The 20,159-nt window shown below is 38.2% G+C and overlaps 1 protein-coding gene across 6 annotated transcripts in view; it reads right to left on the bottom strand.

Moving 5' to 3' along the window:
- LOC306844453 (centrosomal protein of 95 kDa-like) overlaps nt 1–20,159 on the bottom strand; it is a 142,169-nt gene that overhangs the window by 80,460 nt on the left and 41,550 nt on the right. For 3 of the 6 annotated variants that reach the window (XM_079376599.1, XM_079376596.1, XM_079376601.1), the window contains exons 7-9: nt 17,713–17,891; nt 3,121–3,190; nt 89–156 (exon numbers count right to left, since the gene is read on the bottom strand). In XM_079376599.1, coding sequence (XP_079232725.1) covers nt 89–156; nt 3,121–3,190; nt 17,713–17,891 — 317 coding nt within the window. The remainder of the gene's footprint in view (nt 1–88; nt 157–3,120; nt 3,191–17,712; nt 17,892–20,159) is intronic. The other 3 variants (XM_079376600.1, XM_079376598.1, XM_079376597.1) reach the window with 3 other exon arrangements.

Genomic DNA, 20,159 nt, shown 5'->3' with positions numbered 1-20,159 from the left:
ACATATTTATCTGATGTATTTTTAGTACATTGTTTCAGGAGGACAATGCTGTTGAAATACTCAAAGTAAAGAGTGGTGTGTGGCCAACCTTTCCCTGATGCTCATAGTCTTCTGAATTCACTCCCCTCTGACAGAATTCAAACTTCTCAGTTTCATCTAGAGAAAAACACAAAATTATGATGTCTATTCCATTTAAACATCTGATGATGAATTAATAATGAATAATTTAACAAATTTTAACAAAGAAAAATAAAAAATAAAAAACTTGTATTACATACAAGAAGTATCTTGTGCTCACCGGGGCTGCATTTATTTGATCAAAGACATAGTAAAAAAACAGCAATATTATGTAATATTTTTACAATGTAAAATAATATTAAATATATTAAAAATAACTGTTTTAATATATTTTAACCATCTCTCCCTCTTCATTTAGGGGTCACACCCGGCTCCTTTGTGGTCAAAAGTGACAGAAGATTTGAAATACAACTTTTTTGTATTTTCAATCAAATCAGTGTAATAGGTTTTTGTTCAATAATTTTTTTTCTGCTTTTGTATTTTAAGATATTTTTATGGTACGGAGTAATTTTCCCTATTGATTTTTTTCTTCTTTTTCAATCAAAGTATTTATGTTAAAATACAGACCAGGAGCAATTTCTTCTTATATATTTATATATTTCTAAAGTTTAATATTTCCCTTGAACCATACCCCCTAATTGCTATTTTTGGTCTCCCATTGGATTTGAATAAATACACAAAGTATGTTAATGTTCTTGCTTTTGCCTCATTGATAGCTCGCAGATGAATTTTACTACACTGGAAGTCTTCTAATTCTCCTCCCACTTTTTCATGGTTAGAAGATTTGTTGTCTTTTCTGTATATTGAAAAAATTAAGTCTGCCTTAAAGGGATCCCTGGGTATTAAGACTTGTATGGCTTAATATAACGTAAATGATGTCTCTTACTGAAATATGTAGTAGAAAACCCATCAAAGATTTATGTTATTTAAAAAAAAATAAAAAAATAAATTGCATCGTTTTATACATGTTTTGAACTGTGGGGGGCGCCATTATTCTGATGACGTAAAATGGTTGCACTCGGTGAGCTGCTAGTGCTAACTGAAGCTATTTTTACCACAACTCAAAATAGACAACTCGGAAAATAAAATACTGATATGGTGACCACAGCTACTGAAAGAGCTTACAGGTGGCGATGGATACAAGCATAGGTTTAAACCAAATGCTGTACCATAGATTTTCCCACACAAGGAGTCTAAACTTGGAGTTTAATATTGAGGGAAATCCACGCTGAGGAAGTCCTCTAGCGGCTGCGAGTCATGATTAGCGTCGGCATGTTTACATCTTAACAGATGGCATCTACCGTTTCTTGTCTCAGTCGTTTGTAAGCTCTTTCAGCAGCTGTGGTCTACTAAAAGACTCAAAAGGCATCAGGGCTAAAGTGGAGAGAAAACTTTTTTGCATGATAGAGATTTTGTTGGCATCTGCAGATGGCACGGCGGATTGTGTTTAACGACAGTGGTTTCTGAAAGTATTCCTGGGCCCATTTAGTAATGTCAAGGACAGAATCATGCCGATGAGTGATGCAGTGTTGTTTTAGGGCCCGAAGACCATGGGCATCCAATAAAGCACAGAGCAAAGCACATCCCTTACGCACAGAGATTTCTCCAGTTTTTTTAATCTTTTGATGATGTTATGCACTGTAGATGATGAGATTTGCAAAGCCTTTGCAATTTGATGTTGAGGAACATTGTTTTTAAAGTATTCCACAATCTTTTTACGCACTCTTTCACAGATTGGAGACCCTCTGCCCATCTTTACTTCTGAGAGACTCTGCCTCTCTAAGACTTTTATAGCTAATCATGTTACAGACCTGATGTCAATTAACTTAATTAGTTGCTAGATGTTCTCCCAGCTGAATCTTTTAAAATTGTTTGCTTATTCAGTCCTTTGTTGCCCCCATGCCAACTTTTTTGAGACCTGTAGCAGGCATCAAATTTGAAATGAGCTCATTTAATGGATAAAAGTGTAAAATTTCTCAGTTTAAACATTTATTATCTTTATGTTCTATTGTGAATAAAATATTGGCTCATGTGATTTGAAAGTCTTTTAGTTTTAATTTTATTCAAATTTAAAAAAACATCCCAACATTTGCAGAATTCGGGTTATAAAATTATTAACATTGCAGTTTGATCAATGAAATTTAAGAGCAGCTTTATTTCAAGCACTGACTTTCAAAAACAACCTGTCTCTCGTTGTCTCGGAGAGAATATGTGCCTTTAATGCAGCATGCCAAAAGCTCCATCAGTTTTTACGTTAATTTCTGGTGAATTGCCTGAGATTAAGACGTTCACCTGCATAAATTTGCATGTTGCTTGTGTGATATCCATTGGCTCACCTTACATAAATATTTACAATATTGCGATGTACTTATTTTAAAATTTTTACATATCACCTGTCTTTCAGTTGAAATTACATAAACACATAGAACAACACTGCACATTTCAAGGCACTTCACTTTAAAATTGTTGCTGTTAAATTCAAATTATGAATCCATCGTGATGGAGAAAATTAATCATAGATTGAGACTTGTAACTGCATGTTAGAAATATAATCCCTGATTTGTTAATCAAATCCTTGATCAGCTCTAAACTTTGCTTGATGCGATCCTTATTGGTGCAACCCACGCATAGATTTTTTTTTGTAACAATGTATTGTCACAATTGATCAATTTAATGCATTCTTGCTGAAAAGTGTTATTATTATTATTAGAATTATTATTATTTATTTAATCTTACTGACCCCAAACTTTGAACAGGAGTTTACTGTATATTATAAATTGAAAATTACCATTAACATTACATAACATGGATTTCTTAGCATCCATTTTTTGCTTAATGGGCAAAACCTAATGATGTATTTTATCCAACAAAATTTGAAAATGTTTCAAAGAGACTGTGTGCTTCAATGAAAGCAATGAAACCATCTGGCTGTTGGTATGTTACAAATTTGCATGATGTCATCTGCTCACAGAGCAGTTTGCAGAGAATGTTTTTATAAATCTTTCAGTAATGTCTACCAAAGAAACGTAAGGTAATCATCACCAGGGAAATTACTGGAAACAGGAACGTTCAACTTCCTATTGATTTGAACCCCATCAGATGAGTGAACAATCTGCAAGACAGAGACACAACATAGAATGATGAGAGTATTGTTTTGCAAGTATGCAAATGTGTAAACTTTTCTATTGAAAATTCCAGTTCTCATTTCTGGCCCTGTTTCCATCTATCTCAAATACACGGTGTGACCACTTGTGATTGAGTTTTACTTTTACATATATACATTTAGCAAGGATTTTTGTTCAAACTTACTTCAAATGAAGGAAGAAAATCAATCCATTACAGAGCCAACAATATTTGTAGTATGTAATGGCAGATTTATTAATGAGTTAAATTAGGAAACAAGCTAGAGCACGCACTGTTTGTCAAGACCTTCCCCTCTTATTTTGTTACACCCTACATTACTTTCATGGGAGGGTCAAGTGGCGCACACGAGCAAACAGGAAAGGGGGTGAATGAAAAGGATTAGGAGGACAGCTGAAATTTAGATCGTAATTGCAGTACCAAAACGATGCAGGAAAGTTTGAATCCCTTGTTTTGGTGTGCAATTATAATTCGTGCAATTATCAGTATATGGGAAGTCGTGGCCTAATGGTTAGAGAGTCGGACTCGTAATCCAAAGGTTGCGGGTTCGAGCCTCGGGCCGGCAGGGATTGTAGGTGGGGGAGTGAATGTTCAGCACTCTCTCCACCCTCAATACCACGACTGAGGTGCCCTTGAGCAAGGCACTGAATGGCTGCCCACTGCTCCGAGTGTGTGTTCACGGTGTCTGTGTGTGTTCACTGCTGTGTGTGTGCACGTTGGATGGGTTAAATGCAGAGCACGAATTCCGAGTATGGGTCACCATACTTGGCAGTATGTCACTTCACTTCATAAGTCGAGTGGGGGTAGGGCTGCACATTATATCAAAATAAAATTGATAAGATGTGAATTAATGCATTCTCATTAAATATATTCTTTATTGGTTTCAGAGTGAAGTGTGGTATTTACATGTGTAGTTCATGATACAGTGATTCAGCACCCGAGAATGGCATGGTTTATTTACTGTGAATCGAGCTGTTCTGAGATGATGATATCATGGCAGGGCTGAACAGTGAGGACCAATCAGGCCTCGCAGGCACTGCTACTGGGTCGTCATGAAAGTTTGTCACTTGAATGTCATCGAAGGAGGACTCAATTCTGTACCAGTATGTCTTTTTTCTGTGCACACATCCAAAGTCTGCACAAACAGAGCTGCAAAAGTGTGAGAACACAAACTGATTTCTCTATTATGTCTTTGTGGGTTTAAATGGATAAATACATACAAAATGCCCGTTTTGGCAAGTATCATTTCATACACAGTTGGTTATGTCTTAAACAGAGGAGAAAGAAATAAGATATGTATCAATATAATGCATCTGTGCAACACAAAGAAAAAAAAAGAACTCACTGCTCTTGACAACAATGATTGTAACTCTCACAAGGATTAACCTATATTGAAATTTATACAGTAAAGACTACGCAGTGTTATTTTACATTTAATTATTCAGTTTCAGTACCTGAATACTACTGTTAGACCTACCTGATGTTAGGGGTGTCTGGTGTGTTAAAACAAAGAGCACGACATACGAGTACAAAAGGAGTTCTTTTAATTATCCACTGACTGAGAAGGGCACAACCAAACGTAAATCCAAAATAATAGCAGACAAAGGAACATGGGAGAACACAGGCTTTAAATGCTAAACGTAATCATCGGGAAACAGAAACAGGTGAGGAGCTAAATAACTAATCAGGAAAACTAGGTCAACAGAAGACATGGCAAAACACAACTAAAACAGAACAACATGTAACACCTGAACTTATATCGCCGTTTAGTTCATTTGTAACTTTGTTCTATTATATTTATTTAGGGGCCAAGCAACAAAGGCGCTGTTATAAACATGAGCCGCATCCAAAAAGGTAAAGGAGGAGCTGTTGCTGGTCTGGATACAAGTATAATTTGTTTGAAGTAATGGTGCTTCAATGGTTAGTTCACCCAATAATTTTGTCATTAATTACACCCTCCTGTCATTCCAAACCTGTAAGACCTTCGTTCATCTTCAGAACAAATTAAGATATTTTTGATCAAATCTGAGAGCTCTCTGCCCCTCAGTAGACAGAAATCCAACTGAAATGTTCCCAGGTCCAGAAACGTAGCAAGGACATCAGTAAAATAGTCCATGTGACATCAGTGTTTCAACCGTAATTTTACGAAGCTACGAGAATACATTTTGTGCGCAAAGAAAACAATAACAATTTATTCAAAATTTTTCTCCCCGAATTACAGTCTTCAAACATTTTGCTGAACGTAAACAAAGCTGATTATGTTGATTACGTTGTGGGGTACTCTCCAAAATAGCTCATAACTCAGGGAGAAGAACTGTTGAATAAATTATGTTATTATTGTTTTCTTTCCGCACACAAAAAGTATTCGTAAAAATTACGGTTTAACCACCGAACCACTATAACCCTTTCATATAACATTATCTAGATTAATAAGTGGTAATGATAAATCCCCTGTGGCATTTGTACTGGCTGCTGTATACAGGCCAAAGTCTTAAGCTTTGGGGATTTTAACCCTCAAAGACCAAGACAGCTGCCCGCGGGTAAAAATAACTATTGTTCTTAAATGTTTAATAACTTTTGAAACACTAATCCAATCTGAATGCTTTAAAAAGTGTCGTAACGCGATTTTCTCCACATTTGTATATTAAGAGGCTCCGTAGCATATATGATTGTCATCACATTTTGACAACATTGATTTGTCAGAAGAAACCAATGCATTTCATCCCTCTGAGTCAAACAAGAACGATTGTTGATGCTTAGTCCCACCCCTGTACCCAGATCTGTTCAAACTGTCCCATATTCAACCAATAAACATAGGTCTTTTGAACCATTGTTTAGCTAGTTTCTTAGGAAATCTGAGCAGACGCGAAGTGAAAGTAAAGTGTGTCGTGCGTGCATGAAAACAAACACACAAAAACACATTTGCATGAGAGCACTCTCTGAAAAAGCCCAGATCAACACAGGACAGAGCACTTTGGCCTAAAACAAACCAAAAACAAGGATGGAAAAGCAGTACATATCGGATAAAGCAGTGGAATTTTGTTATTCGCGACGCTAGGCGATATCCCGGTAAAATCGATTCTGACGCAGAGTCAGAGGTGTAAAGTATTGGAGTAAATGCAACTAATTACTGTACTTGAGTATCTTTTTGCATACTTTGTAGTTTTACTGAGTATCAAAGATATTAGCAACTTTTACTCTCTACTTTACAACATTTTTGAAAGAGTATCTGTACTCTTTACTCAACGACATTTGAAATGAGTGTTGCAGTTACACATTACATTTTGCATGGCATCTAGCATTTCTGCAGCAATCCTTAACAAGTAGTTGTGAATCACATGCGTTTTATATGACTGCAGCTGGCAATGAGGCCGAAACCAGCACATCCGGTGCAAGAAGACTTTGACTTTTTTTTTATTATTATTTTTTTTTATTGCAATTTTGAGGAGTTCAGTTTTATTTTGGTTTTAGAAAATAAACGTGATTTCTCTCCTCACAAATAAGCACTTTCTTGTTTGTGTTACACGTACTCTGTGCCTTGTCTTGGACTTCCATGTCACTTCTGTCTCCAGTGGTGTTTGTAGTCAGTTTGTATCTTATCTTGTTAGCTTCCTGTATATATATGCATATATATGTCTGTGTGTGCATATGTATATGTATATATATATATATATATATGTATATATATATATATATATATATATATATATATATATATTATATAGGTTTTCGATGAAATGCCTGCACATAGATCCTTGCCTCTGCCTGTTTTCCCCAGCTTTTCCACATTACAGTTTTTGACTGGCAGGTCCATTTGACTAGTGAATCTTTGAGCCTATATTTAGTATAAGTAAAATACTTAAGTACTGTTCAAATCAGATACTCGAAGACTTTTACTCAAGTTGTTTTGGAATTGGTGATTTGTAACTTGTAGTGGAGTAATTTTCACTGTAAGGTATCTGTACTTTTACTCAAGTATGGCTTTCTGGTACTCTTTACACCTCTGTGCAGAGTACAGCCAGCGGATCGATCCAGTTATATTATGTAAATAATACTTATATAGTTCATAAAGATCATTTGCACAGTTTTTTTCTGTTGCACTCTGTATATTTTGTGATTATATATTATATTTTTCCATTTTCTTTACTCCCTAATTTTTTTTGGACACATCTACATTGTTAGTGAAGTAAATAGACCTGTTTTTCACTGAAAAGCGCCTGTAACAATATTGAAATAAATGGCTATAACTTCCTCAGTAAGTAAGTAAAGTTTATTTATATAGCACATTTATCTCAGCGTAGCTGACCAAAGTGCTGAACAAAGTCAAAGATAAACATAAAATAAGGAAGACAGATGACACAGTAAAACAATACAACATAGATAAAATCAAATTAAAATGCCTGGGAATAAAGATATGTTTTCAACTTCATTTTAAAAGTTGTAATAGAAGGTGCAAGGCGGATGTCCAGTAGCAGTTGTATCCAAAGTAGCAGTTGTATCCAAATGCCGAGTGATAACTTCCCTGTCTTTCGGACGGACAGAACAGCAGAGGCCGGTAAATCCAGGGGTGGAGGAGTATGTTTCATGATCAACAAGAAATGGTGTGACCCCAGGAATATCTCCATTCTGTCGCGTTCCTGCTCGCCTCATCTGGAACATCTTTCCATTATCTGCCGCCCATTTTATCTGCCCCGGGAGTTTTCATCGATCATTGTTACTGCTGTGTACATTCCACCACAGGCGGACACTGGCTTGGCTTTGTCTAAGCTTCACGATGTGCTCAGCGGCCACATTAACAAACATCCTGACGCTGCCTTCATCATCGCGGGGGACTTTAACAAAGCCAACCTCAAGCAGGTCATGCCGAACTTTTATCAACATGTATCCTGTCCAACTAGAGGACCAAACACACTGGATCATTGCTACACTCAGTTCAAGGATGCCTACAAAGCCCGCTCACTACCGGCTTTTGGCAAATCGGACCATGCCGCCATCTTTCTAACACCGAGATACAAACAAAGGCTCGTTCAGGAACCTCCGGTGCAGAGAGTAGTGACGCGCTGGTCCTCCCACTCAGAGACTATGCTGCAGGCGGCGCTTGATGACGTCGACTGGGACATGTTCCGGGCGAGTTCTTCTGATGTCAGCGAGTTCACGGATGTAGCATTAAGCTTCGTAAACACGCTAACCGAGCAAGCTACAGAAACAATAACGATAAGGACATTCTCCAATCAGAAACCGTGGGTGGACAGATCAATCCGTGCCGCGGTTAACACACGCACCGCCGCTTACAATGAGGCTCTTCTGTCTGGGAATACGAGCGAGTACAAAGCATCGTGCTATGCTCTCCGACGCGCAGTAAGAGCCGCCAAACACAGATACAGAGAGAGAATTGAGTCTCATTTCCAGCTCAACGACTCTCGACGGATGTGGCAGGGACTGAGGACCATCTGTGACTTCGGAAACAAATCCTCCGCGGAGGTGAGAGCAGATCCGTTGCTGGCCGACGAGTTAAACATCTTCTACGGCCGCTTCGATGGCAACGGCGGCGGCGCGTTTCTGCCAACCAGCGCGTCTGGAAGCAGCAGGCAGAGCAGCGATGATCCTGTAACCACCGTGTCGGAGGAGGAGGTTCAGAGGGCGCTAAAGAAAGTGAACGTCAGGAAAGCAGCCGGACCTGATGGGATAACCGGCCGTGTTCTGAGGTCCTGCGCCGATCAGCTCGCTGGTTTGCTCACTTCTATCTTTAATGAGTCCCTTGCTACCGCCGTGGTTCCCACCTCATTCAAAAAATCCATCATTATCCCTGTGCCAAAGAACAATAAACCCTCTTGCCTGAATGACTATCGCCCAGTTGCCCTCACATCTATAGTCATGAAGGTTTTTGAGAGACTTGTAAAGAGCCACATTTGCTCCTCCATCCCTGATACTCTGGACCCTCTTCAGTTTGCCTATCGCCCAAACAGATCCACGGACGATGCCATTTCTCACGTTCTCCACTCTTCCCTCACACACTTGGATAGCAACAATGGAAATTATGTAAGGCTGCTATTCATTGACTATAGCTCAGCTTTCAACACTATAGTCCCCATCAAGCTGGCATCTAAACTCACAGACCTCGGCCTAAACTCCTCACTCTGTGACTGGATTCAAGACTTCCTCACCGGCAGACCTCAAGTGGTGAAAGTTGGCCAGTTCACCTCAAACTCCATCACTCTGAACATAGGAGCCCCACAGGGCTGTGTCCTGAGTCCCCTGCTTTACTCTCTCTACACGCATGACTGCGTGTCCTCTCACAGCTCCACATCTATTGTCAAATTCGCTGATGATACTGTGGTTCTGGGCCTCATCTCCAACAACGATGAGACCGCATACTTGGACGAGGTAGAGAGACTCACATCATGGTGCCAGGACAACTGTCTCTCTCTGAATGTGAGCAAAACTAAAGAGCTGATCATGGACTTCAGGAAGAGACAGCAGCAGCCCTACACTCCTCTTATGATCAGTGGGACCCCTGTGGAGAGGGTGAGCAGCTTCAAGTACCTCGGTGTAAACATCTCCGAGAACCTGACTTGGACTACACACATCCAAACACAGGTAAAGAAAGCCAGGCAAAGACTGTACCATCTGCGACAGCTGAGGAAATTCAGGGTCTCACCAGCAATCCTGAAAACTTTCTATTCAGGGACCATAGAAAGTGTATTGACTCAGTGCATCTCAGTGTGGTATGGAAACAGCTCCAATCAGGACGGCAAAGCACTACAGAGAGTTGTGCGCTTAGCTGAGCGCATCTCAGGGTCTGCTCTCCCCTCTCTGCAGGACATCTACCTCAAACGCTGCAAAAATAGAGCTGTCAAAATAATCAAGGACTCTAATCACCCTGGTAACCAGCTATTCACTTTGCTTCCATCTGGTAAGCGCTTCCGTAGCCTGATGGCAAAAACTGAGAGACTTAGGAGGAGCTTCTTCCCCCAGGCCATCAGGCTCCTAAACTCTAACTCTGTGTCATAACATCACTTGACTCCATGTAAATATCACCATATCAATAAGCTATTCATAATTTTTCTCTACCTCATATTGCTGCTATTATATACCCTGTACAACTTTTTTGCACATTATTTTTGCACATTCCTCTTAGTACTATTTAAGTCAACAACATATTGACCTGCACATTTATATTTATATTTTTTATCTATCTTTTTATTTTATTCTTTTATTTTATTTTTATTTTTTATTTTTTTTCTACTTTTCTTCTCTTAATATTTGTATACTTTATAATTGCATTGTCCTTGGAGCGGACCTGACCTACATTTCACTGCTGGTTATACTCTGTATAATTGTGTATGTGACAAATAAAACTCTTGAATCTTGAAGACGGCGGGCAGCAATTGAAAAAGCTCTATCACCCTTTGTTTTTAAGCGTGATCCAGCAAATCCAATAGCTCAGAAAAACTTGACGTTGTAACAGAAACTACGGACTCTCTCTTTTCTAGCACTTTAGATACGGTTGCTCCTTTACACTTAAAGAAGATTAAGGAAAACAGTCCAACACCGTGGTATAATGAGCACGCTCGCATTCTAAAGAAAGCAGCCCGGAAAATGGAGCGCAGCTGGAGGAAAACAAACTAGAGGTATTTTGTCTTTCATGGAGGGAAAGTACTCCTACTTACAGAAAAAGCTCTAAAAACAGCTAGATCTGCTTACTTTTCATCACTTTTAAAAGAAATCAAACACAAACCCAGGCATTTATTCAAAACAGTGTCTAAATTAACAAACAATAAACCATCAAGAGATACAGACATTTCCCAACAGCACAGCAGTAATGACTTCATATATTATAACTATATAATACAGTGCTGCTTGAAAGTATGTTAACCCCTTGCAGAATCTGTGAAAATGTGAGTAATTTTAACAAAATAAGAGAAATCATACAAAATGCATGTTATTTTTTTATTTAGTACTGTCCTGAGTAAGATATTTTACATAAAAGATGTTTACATTTAGTCCAGAAGACAAAAAAAAAAATCTGAAATTATTAAAATAACTCCCTTCAAAAATTTGGGAACCCTTGGTTCTTAATACTGTGTGTGGTTACCTGGATGATCCACAACCGTTTTTTTGTTTTGTGATGGTTGTTCACGAGTCCCTTGTTTGTTCTGAACTGTTAAACGGAGCACTGTTCTTCAGAAAAATCCTCCAAGTTCTGCAGAATCTTCAGTTTTTCAGCATCTTTTGCATATTTGAACCGTTTCCAGCAGTGACTGTATGATTTTGAGATCCATCTTTTCACACTGAGGACAATTGAGGGGACTCAAACACAACTATTAAAAAATGTTCAAACATTCACTGATGCTCCAGAAGGAAACATGATGCTTTAAGAGCCGGGGGTGAAAACCTTTGAACAGGATGAAGGTCCAAATTTTTCAAAATCTATTTTGTAGAAATACAATTTTTCCCATTTAGTACTGCGCTTTGGAAGCAACAGAAGATACTTGCATGTTTCCCGGAAGATAAATGAAGTAGAATTTACCTTGATCTTTAAATTCAAAAAGTTTTTCACCCCCCAGCTCTTAATGCATCTTGTTTCCTTCTGAAGCATCAGTGAATATTTGAACCTTCAGGGCTCTACAGTGCAACCATTTCAGTCGCATTCGCGACAAAAAATAACGGTGAGCAACCATGTAAAAATATTTAGGCGCACTTGTGCAACTGACCGGATCGAATCTAAAAAAAACTACAACTCTCAAATGCCCTTACACGTTACGCATCAGTGACGTTTCGCATTGTGATTGGTTGCTTTTAATGTGCTGTATTTGAAAGAACAAGGAAAACATTGTTTTAGTGTAATGTGGCTTGATAATTAAAATATTCTGAAAGTTATGAAAAGAAACTATTAATGTAAAGGAACATTTTTTTAATTTTTGAAGGCATCCTAGATGGTACAAAGGCTGCGTTTGATTCCCTCGGCACCCCTGACTGGACAGAAAAATGCATTGCATTTGGTGCAGATGGTGCATCTGTAAACATGGCCATCCATGGTGGAGTGATTGCTCTTTTGCAGGGAAGGGAGGGTTGGAGAACATGTGATTCCCATACACTGCATGCCACATCGGTTATTGTTTTCTTTTGAAAAGAATGTAAGCTTTACTACATGAATATAACTATGAATCTTCTGGCATAATATTTTAGTTTTTTTTATTCACAATGCCTATAAGAACTGTCTCTACTGTTATATCTGGTTTGCAGATATAAAATGTTTTCTTTTTTCTTTTTTGGATAGGTTAGAGCTGGCGATTCTCAACCTGCAGCGCAAAACTCCAACGGTAGCAAAAGTGTATGATCTCCTCCATCTTGTTTGGAAAACTTATTTTAATGCAAAATCAAGACGGGAGTTGAATGCCCTTGGAGAACAGCTTGGTCTGAGGGTTTGCACTCCTTCTAGTGTGAAGGGAACAAGATGGATTCCTCACGTGCACCGAGCACTCAGTTCTTAAATCAGAAAAGAATGGAGACCTGGCTGCAGACAGTGTTCAACATGCTGTCACCTTCCATCATATGGAACACCTGGCCTCATTTGCTGCCAGTGCTGTCATACTGAGTCGTGCAAAGAAGGTTAGTTTCATAATATACATGCTATTTTCCAAAAGTTGAAATGAAGAAATTTCAAGTAATTTTCTATATTTGATACGAAAGGAAATGCAGGAAGTGAATTTCTGCACATTCAGTCATTTCCTGGCTTACGTCTTTCAAGAACTGGCTACACATCCTTCAGAAGAATGACCTCATTCTTCCCCAAGCTGTATCTGAACTTAGGAAGACAGTTGCAGCATTAGAGGCCATGAAGGGAAGACCTAAGCAAAGTGGCATGCTTTCCAAGTTTCTGGCTTGTCTTCAAGGGCAAGAAAAGGATAAGGTCACATTTCAGGTTTGTTAGGACAAAATATTTAAGCAAGGCACAAGATTAGGAACAATACCTGTTATTTTGGATTTTTCTTTTCTCAACATTATGATTTTTATATTATCAGACAAATACACTGCATTGTTCTAACAACAGGATATAATATAAATGTAATACTTTTTTTCCTTTTTCTTTCAGGGTGTATCACTTGTTGGTGACATGTAAGGAATGATCCAGCCTGGTGGCCTAGGCAACCATAAGTTACATTTGTAAAACTGCATTTTTCCATCTTAAAAATATATCTAAATTACGACCTATGCTCTCAGTGCCAAATGCAGAAACATTATTTCATGCATTCATGACCTCGAGGCTAGATTATTGTATTGCTTTATTGGGTGGTTGCTCTGCACGTTTAATAAACAATCTCCAGCTGGTTCAAAATGCAGCAGCTAGAGTTCTTACTAGAACCAGGAAGTATGAACACACTAGCCCGGTTCTGTCAACACTGCACTGGCTCCCTATTAAACATCGTATACATTTTAAGATCTTGCTAATTACCTATAAGGCCCTGAATGGTTTGGCACCTCAGTATTTGAGTGAGCTCTTATCGCATTATAGTCCTTCACGTCCGCTGCGATCTCAAAACTCTGGCCATTTGATAATACATAGAATATCAAAATCAACTTGATCGTATTTAGAGCCCAAACTCTGGAACAATCTACCTAACACTTTTCGGGAAGCAGACACAATCTGTCAGTTTAAATCTAGGTTAAAGACCCATCTCTTTAACCTGGCTTACACATAATACACTATCACATTTCTATAATTAAAATCCGTTAAAGGTTGCATTAATTAGGTTAACTGGAACCGGGAACACTTCCCAAAACACCCGATGTACTTGTTACATCGTTAGAAGAATGGCATCTACGCTAATATTAGTCGGTTTATTTCTTATTCCGAGGTCTATTCCAGATCAGATGGTCACTGCGGTCACCCGGATCCAGTCCGTAACCAGATTAGATTGTGGATCAGCACCTAGAGATGACCTCTACAGCCAGGACACCTAGATGAGCCCCAGAGACTGATCCCCAGTGAAGAATCACCGTCAGTGAGCCAATAATCCTGCAGCACTAGGTGTGTTTGACTAGAAGCGGCGCTGCACTGATTGATCAGTGTTTGACCTCCACGAGAGCGATTATAAAGCGTACGGAGCAGTCCGCTCTCTATATCGCGCGGTTTGTTTATTATACACAGACTGAAGCTCGCGTGACGCTCGCGGTCATTTCAGCGTCTGCCGCCTCACTACACGAGGACATAAACACATGAACAACATCTCCAGACCTGCTCTGAAAGTCACTTCATGAGCATTTTACCGTTTGATTCGAGTAAAACTAGCGTCATATCATATACACACAGAACTGTAAAGGTATTCCAGGCAACCCGTCAAAATAAAAGTTCGGTTTAACTTCGAAGACTGCGGCAGAAATATATTAATATTGTTCAGCAGACAGTACATACTGCTACTATTAGGCTACTATTAAAATTAAAACTTTTTTTTTTATTTTTAGTAATGATCACACAACAGTTATTCCATGTTTTAATTTTAATAGTAACCCCCCTTTGTTTGCCAAAATAAATAAACTTTGATTTTCAATAATTTAAAGATAAATTAAATGAATGTTTTATGTCTTCATTTGAAAACCAGATACAGAACACATAATTTCTGAGGAAAAATAAAACATTTAATAAGGCTATTTTAAGAATAAATTTAAATAAACTAAGTTGTTTTTATGCATTCAAATAATTAGACATACTACACCAGAATTTAATAACAATAAAACATATGGTGAAAGAAAATAAAACACCCACTTATGAAAGTGGATGAAGATTTAAAATGTCTTGAAGTCTTTAACAACCTAGAAATGATGATTCTGTCTGAGCTATGTGTTTTAAAATGAACACGCACTAATGTAAACGTAGCCTAACAGATGTGTAAACTGAAAACTACTTGAACTTTATTAAAATTATTTATTTATTGTGTTGGATATATTTTGTTCCTTTGTGCATTGGCTCAGGAGATGAGGCTTTGAGTCTGTATAAATATCAACAAGCTAAAAAAAATAGTTTTTTGAGATAATGTAATCTTATTAAAACTGATTTCATAAAACTGGTATCGGAAAAAGTATCGTTCAGGAACCGGTATCGAACTCAAGGTATCGGTATCGAAAATTTTTGAACGATGCCCAGCCCTAGCTTTGACACAATTTGCATTGTTAAAAGCGCTATACAAATAATATTGACTTGACTTCGTATTGCATGGCAGGAAAGTACCTTATCCTACAGAAAAGCATTAAAAACTGCTAGATCTGATTACTTTTCGTCTCTTTTATAAGTTAAACAAACATAACCCCAGGTATTTATTCAATACAGTGGCTAAATTATCGAAAAATAAAGCATCGACAGGCGTTGACATTTTCCAACAGCATGGCAGTAATGACTTTATGAACTACTTTACTTCCAAGATCAATCCCATTAAAGACAAAATTGTAACCATGCAGACATCAGCTACATTATCACAACAGATTTAGAAGAGGAAGAGTTATTGCCCCCAAAAAGTTTAAAAATCAATGTTTTAAAGCAACGGCTCTTAATCCTGTTCCTTGAGTCTCTCTCTTGCTCTCATTCAGATCATTAGCGTCAGCTCCATCAAAGAACTGTGTTCCAATTATACACTGTGTGTATAGACAAGAGATATTTTTCACAAAGCTACGAGAAGCATTAAACATGGTTGAGCACTTCTTACAGTTACAAAAATACTACAATGCAATCATGTATTCTGCTGTATTACAGCTTTAATCAGGATAAAACCATATATTAGAAGCTAACATAAGCAGTAGCATTTACAAATAACAGCGTATAAAAGTATGAGACAACAACAAACAAAGAAACATACCATTCTGAAATGTCCTGTAAGAGCCGTGTTTGCACAGGCTCTGTGCGATCCTCTTCACTAACATTCTCTGGGTCTCAATCAGGCTCAAATTGATAAGTAATATTGACGACACCATTGTTTACAATACAACTTGAGCACATGCCACTGAGGTGAGGGGCGTGACGTTTCTGCACACGCACTAGGCGGTTTAGTGAATCACAACACACTGGGCCAGCTAACCAATCTAAGCCCACTGCATATTTCTGAGGAAGGGGCTTCATAAAACTAGGAAATCATCGGAGTGATTATAGGAGAAGGGACAAAGCAGTGTAGAATAGAGGTAAATTATGTGAAAAATAATGTGTTTTTTTTTTTTTTTAATGAAGCATTAACATTAGACTGCACCCATGCCACAATAAACAGGAAGTGAGGGAGATGGGCAACAGACCACTACACCTGCTGCTTTGCCTTGACTATACAGATCCCTTCACAATTGTTAAAGCATTGACCCTCGCATACTCTGAAACACACTTCTTCAGCTGGCATCCATTATAAAACCACAGCACATGAATTCTGATGACTACACAAATATAACGCAAACCATATTGGTGCAATAGTGATCAGTGTGCCAAGAGCGCACGCAGACAGTTTCATTGTGGATCAATAATAAAGGACTCAGTCTTGCTTAATGTACAACTCCTGTACATAACAGCAATCATCTTTACCTTGACTAGACTCAACATCCAAAAATAAATACAAATTTTAGCACGACACCGGTTTGTTTTATCCAACTTTGTGATGTAATTTGTGTATCATATGCTCATGCAGCAGTTGGTTTTTTTGAGCCTCCGTTTAGCCTGTATTTCATGCAGTGTGATGAGAATTGGCTTAGGCTGTTCTGAAACAATCACAGAATACGAGAGTACTTTGCTTCGAAGCCAAATACATGCTGAAAGTCACTATTCTCTCTCTATTTTATGCTATTGTAAATGCAATGTAAATTGATTTTGATAAATTGCGAGATGGATTTTGTTGATACTGATTTCATTTAATTGGTATAACATCCCTAAAATGTATAGTGCTAATAAGTGCAATTAAAAGTAATAAAAAATCAAATAAGTAATCAAAAGATGTTCAACAACATTGATATTGATATTCTTTCCCACTGATATTCTAGAGTACTGTGGGGATTTAATGCTCCATTTAATATCACAACTCACAAAGAATTGGAGCACTAGGATTCAGATACACAACTGATTACATTTTGACATCACTACCAGGGAATTACTTGATTTTTTGTGAACACTGTTTACTTGTGTTGCTGTGTTACTAGTTTGCATTTACACCGGGACAACAGGTTAATTCAATAAGCTTATATTTTGGGAGCTATCAGCGTAAGTGTGCATGTAAACATACTTAATGATTAATTGAATACAAACAATTGCCAAAAAACCCACAGGAATTCCTTGGTTTTTAAATGGCGAATCAACACTTATCAGTTATTTAGCTTTTACTCATGACTATAATATACTAAGACATGACACATTATGACGATACTGAATACATTTCTATTACAGTCTGGATAGCAAAAAATCTGTACGTATTGCTAAAAATGTAGCACAGTAGTTCTGCATGAAATCTAGTGTTGAATTAAGAGTTTTACCTCGTGACATACGTTTTCTGGTTTCTGTATAGCCTGGTCTTCAGAAAATGGGGCAGAGGATCTCTGGGTGGTGGTCTGGTAGGGAGGCTGGAGAGGAATGGCAGGCCAGAGCGGTTCTGTCTTGGTGCTCACTGTGTCTTCTACAGTTTCCACTTGAGGAAGGACAGCAGCCAACACTACTGACATTAGGAAAAGTTGCATGGTGTTAGCTCAACGTCCCTATATCGTTTTTGGAAAACCGAGAGGCGCTGTCTGAGAGGGGGGCTTTGTGTGTGTGCAGTTTAGGTGTGAGCTAGGGTGCATCTAAAACCCAAAAATTTGAAAAGTTTTAAAATATGTCTCAGCCCAAAATTTCATATTTTAAACTGTATATTTATCATTAGCATTTGCAATTCAATATTTATGAGTAAAAAAAAAGCATTGTTGTGTTCTAGCAACATTACCAAACCTATAATACAGCTAGAAGTGTAAGGAGTGGTCTGAACGCACACATATAACAACAGACATCCTGACGCCGTATGGACGGCCCTCCCTTAAACCTCCTGGGACCAGAAAAACATATATTTTGGGTTTTTGAGAGCCCTTGTCATGTGGAGGAACCCCACAGAAAAACCCTCCCTAACTGCTCACCATTAAGTCGCCGTAAATTCAAGGACATATCGCAAAGGATGACGTGTTTACGACCGACTCGAACTAAAGACAATTTCCAGACTTTTCGAACCAAAGACCTTATGACCCGGCTATCACGCACATTCCTGAAAACGCGCGCCTTTTCTCTGTTGCGCTCCCTAAAACAGACAAAGGAATTCAACTGGTCCATGTTGCTATTGAAACAAAGAAAGAGAGCCACACCCTGAAGGAGTTTGTTTTAAAGAACAAAGTTAAACAAATTATACCCTGAAACAAAACACTATAGACAATATAGTTTATACATTAAAGGGTGTTTTTGTTTGTGACATTTATAAGCTGGTTGTGTGAACTTATGTAATCTTTTTCATGTAATCGTTTTATATTCCTGATCACTAGTTGTTAATTTTCACATGATTAATATGTGTACTTAGAATTTAGGATCTGTTTATCAATGTATTTAACCCAGGAATATCCTCTGTGGTCACGTATATTTTTGTGCATATCAAAATATAAGTGTTTGGTTTCTTTAGAAAGCTAACCTTATGAAGAATATTATGGTTGAATGAAAATGATCCGTTTTATCAACGCATGATTACAATAACGGATAGAAACTTTCATGTGACCAATGACTGAACAAGATAATGTATGCAAAACACGCAACTATGCAGGGCGGGGCTCCGCCCACAGGAACACTTGCGATTGGATCAAACCCCCCGGAGGCAGATCCCAAATCGGCCCGTTAAAACGGATGCACAACCATGAAAAGGTTGAGGAGTTTGAAAACAACAGGAGGCCACGCACGCCTGCGAGTCTCTCGTTCTGCTCACGCTGCAAAGCGCTTCTGGCCGCTAACATCACGGCGAAGGCATTGCACAGCGATCAAAGTTAAACTTCTAAGACCTGAATAGACTTCCTGAAAGCTCCTCCAATCGCTGAAGAGTAACCGGGTCACACGACCTCTCGAGCAGCCAATCCGCACGCGATCCGTCTCAAGCTGAACAAAGGGACGGACTTCACCTGAGGAAAAAGCCTGACTTTGAACCGAAGGAAAGACTGAGTTCGATCGAAACAACTGAAAGACCAAGTAAGGCAAAATCTCTTTATTGACTGAAACCGGGATAGCTCTCCGTTGAGAGTAAAGATAGAATAATTCTCTGTCTATGAGTTTCCTCAGGCTAAAACGAGCATTAAGTTAGAACCTAAGACTCTCTTAAGATCCGAACAATTCATTGCAACGAATGTGTGTTTATGTCTGTTTTATGTTGTCTAGTCAGTAGTGTATTAGAGTTAGTGAATAAAACTTTGACTTTATTAAGAAATCTTTTGTCTGTGTTATGTGATTTAACATGTCGTAACTATTTGCCAAAAAGATCGCGTTTTACCTAAGCTCATAAACCTGAGAACTAAGTTAACTAGTTGTTTATTTTGATCGTTGGCCGCGAGTAAAATAAACAAAATTGTTAAGAGATAACTTGCTGATATTAATGCTTGCTGGACAAGTCGTTAATAAGGTATGAGTTGGACATTCTGATTAATAACAATTAATCATATGAAGATCAACTCAGTGATCAACAACAAAGTGATTCCCTAAAAGCTAAATAATAAAATAAATATATGTTGTAGGATTACTTTACTACAGAAGTATATGACTTATTACATTCTTTGAGAGTAAAACATCAAAAATTGGCAAAAATTTATTTCATACTGTACAACAATGAATGTCACATAACATGTAGCCATACTCAATTTGTGCTCTGCACTTAACCTATCCAAGTGCACACACAGCAGTGAGTAGTGAACACACACTGTGGACACAC

The sequence above is a fragment of the Barbus barbus genome, assembly GCF_936440315.1.
Source record: "Barbus barbus genome assembly, chromosome: 25".
Classification (NCBI taxonomy): domain Eukaryota; kingdom Metazoa; phylum Chordata; class Actinopteri; order Cypriniformes; family Cyprinidae; genus Barbus; species Barbus barbus.
The sequence above is the reverse complement of the archived record's forward strand: the minus strand, read 5'-3'. Positions and strand labels throughout refer to the sequence as shown.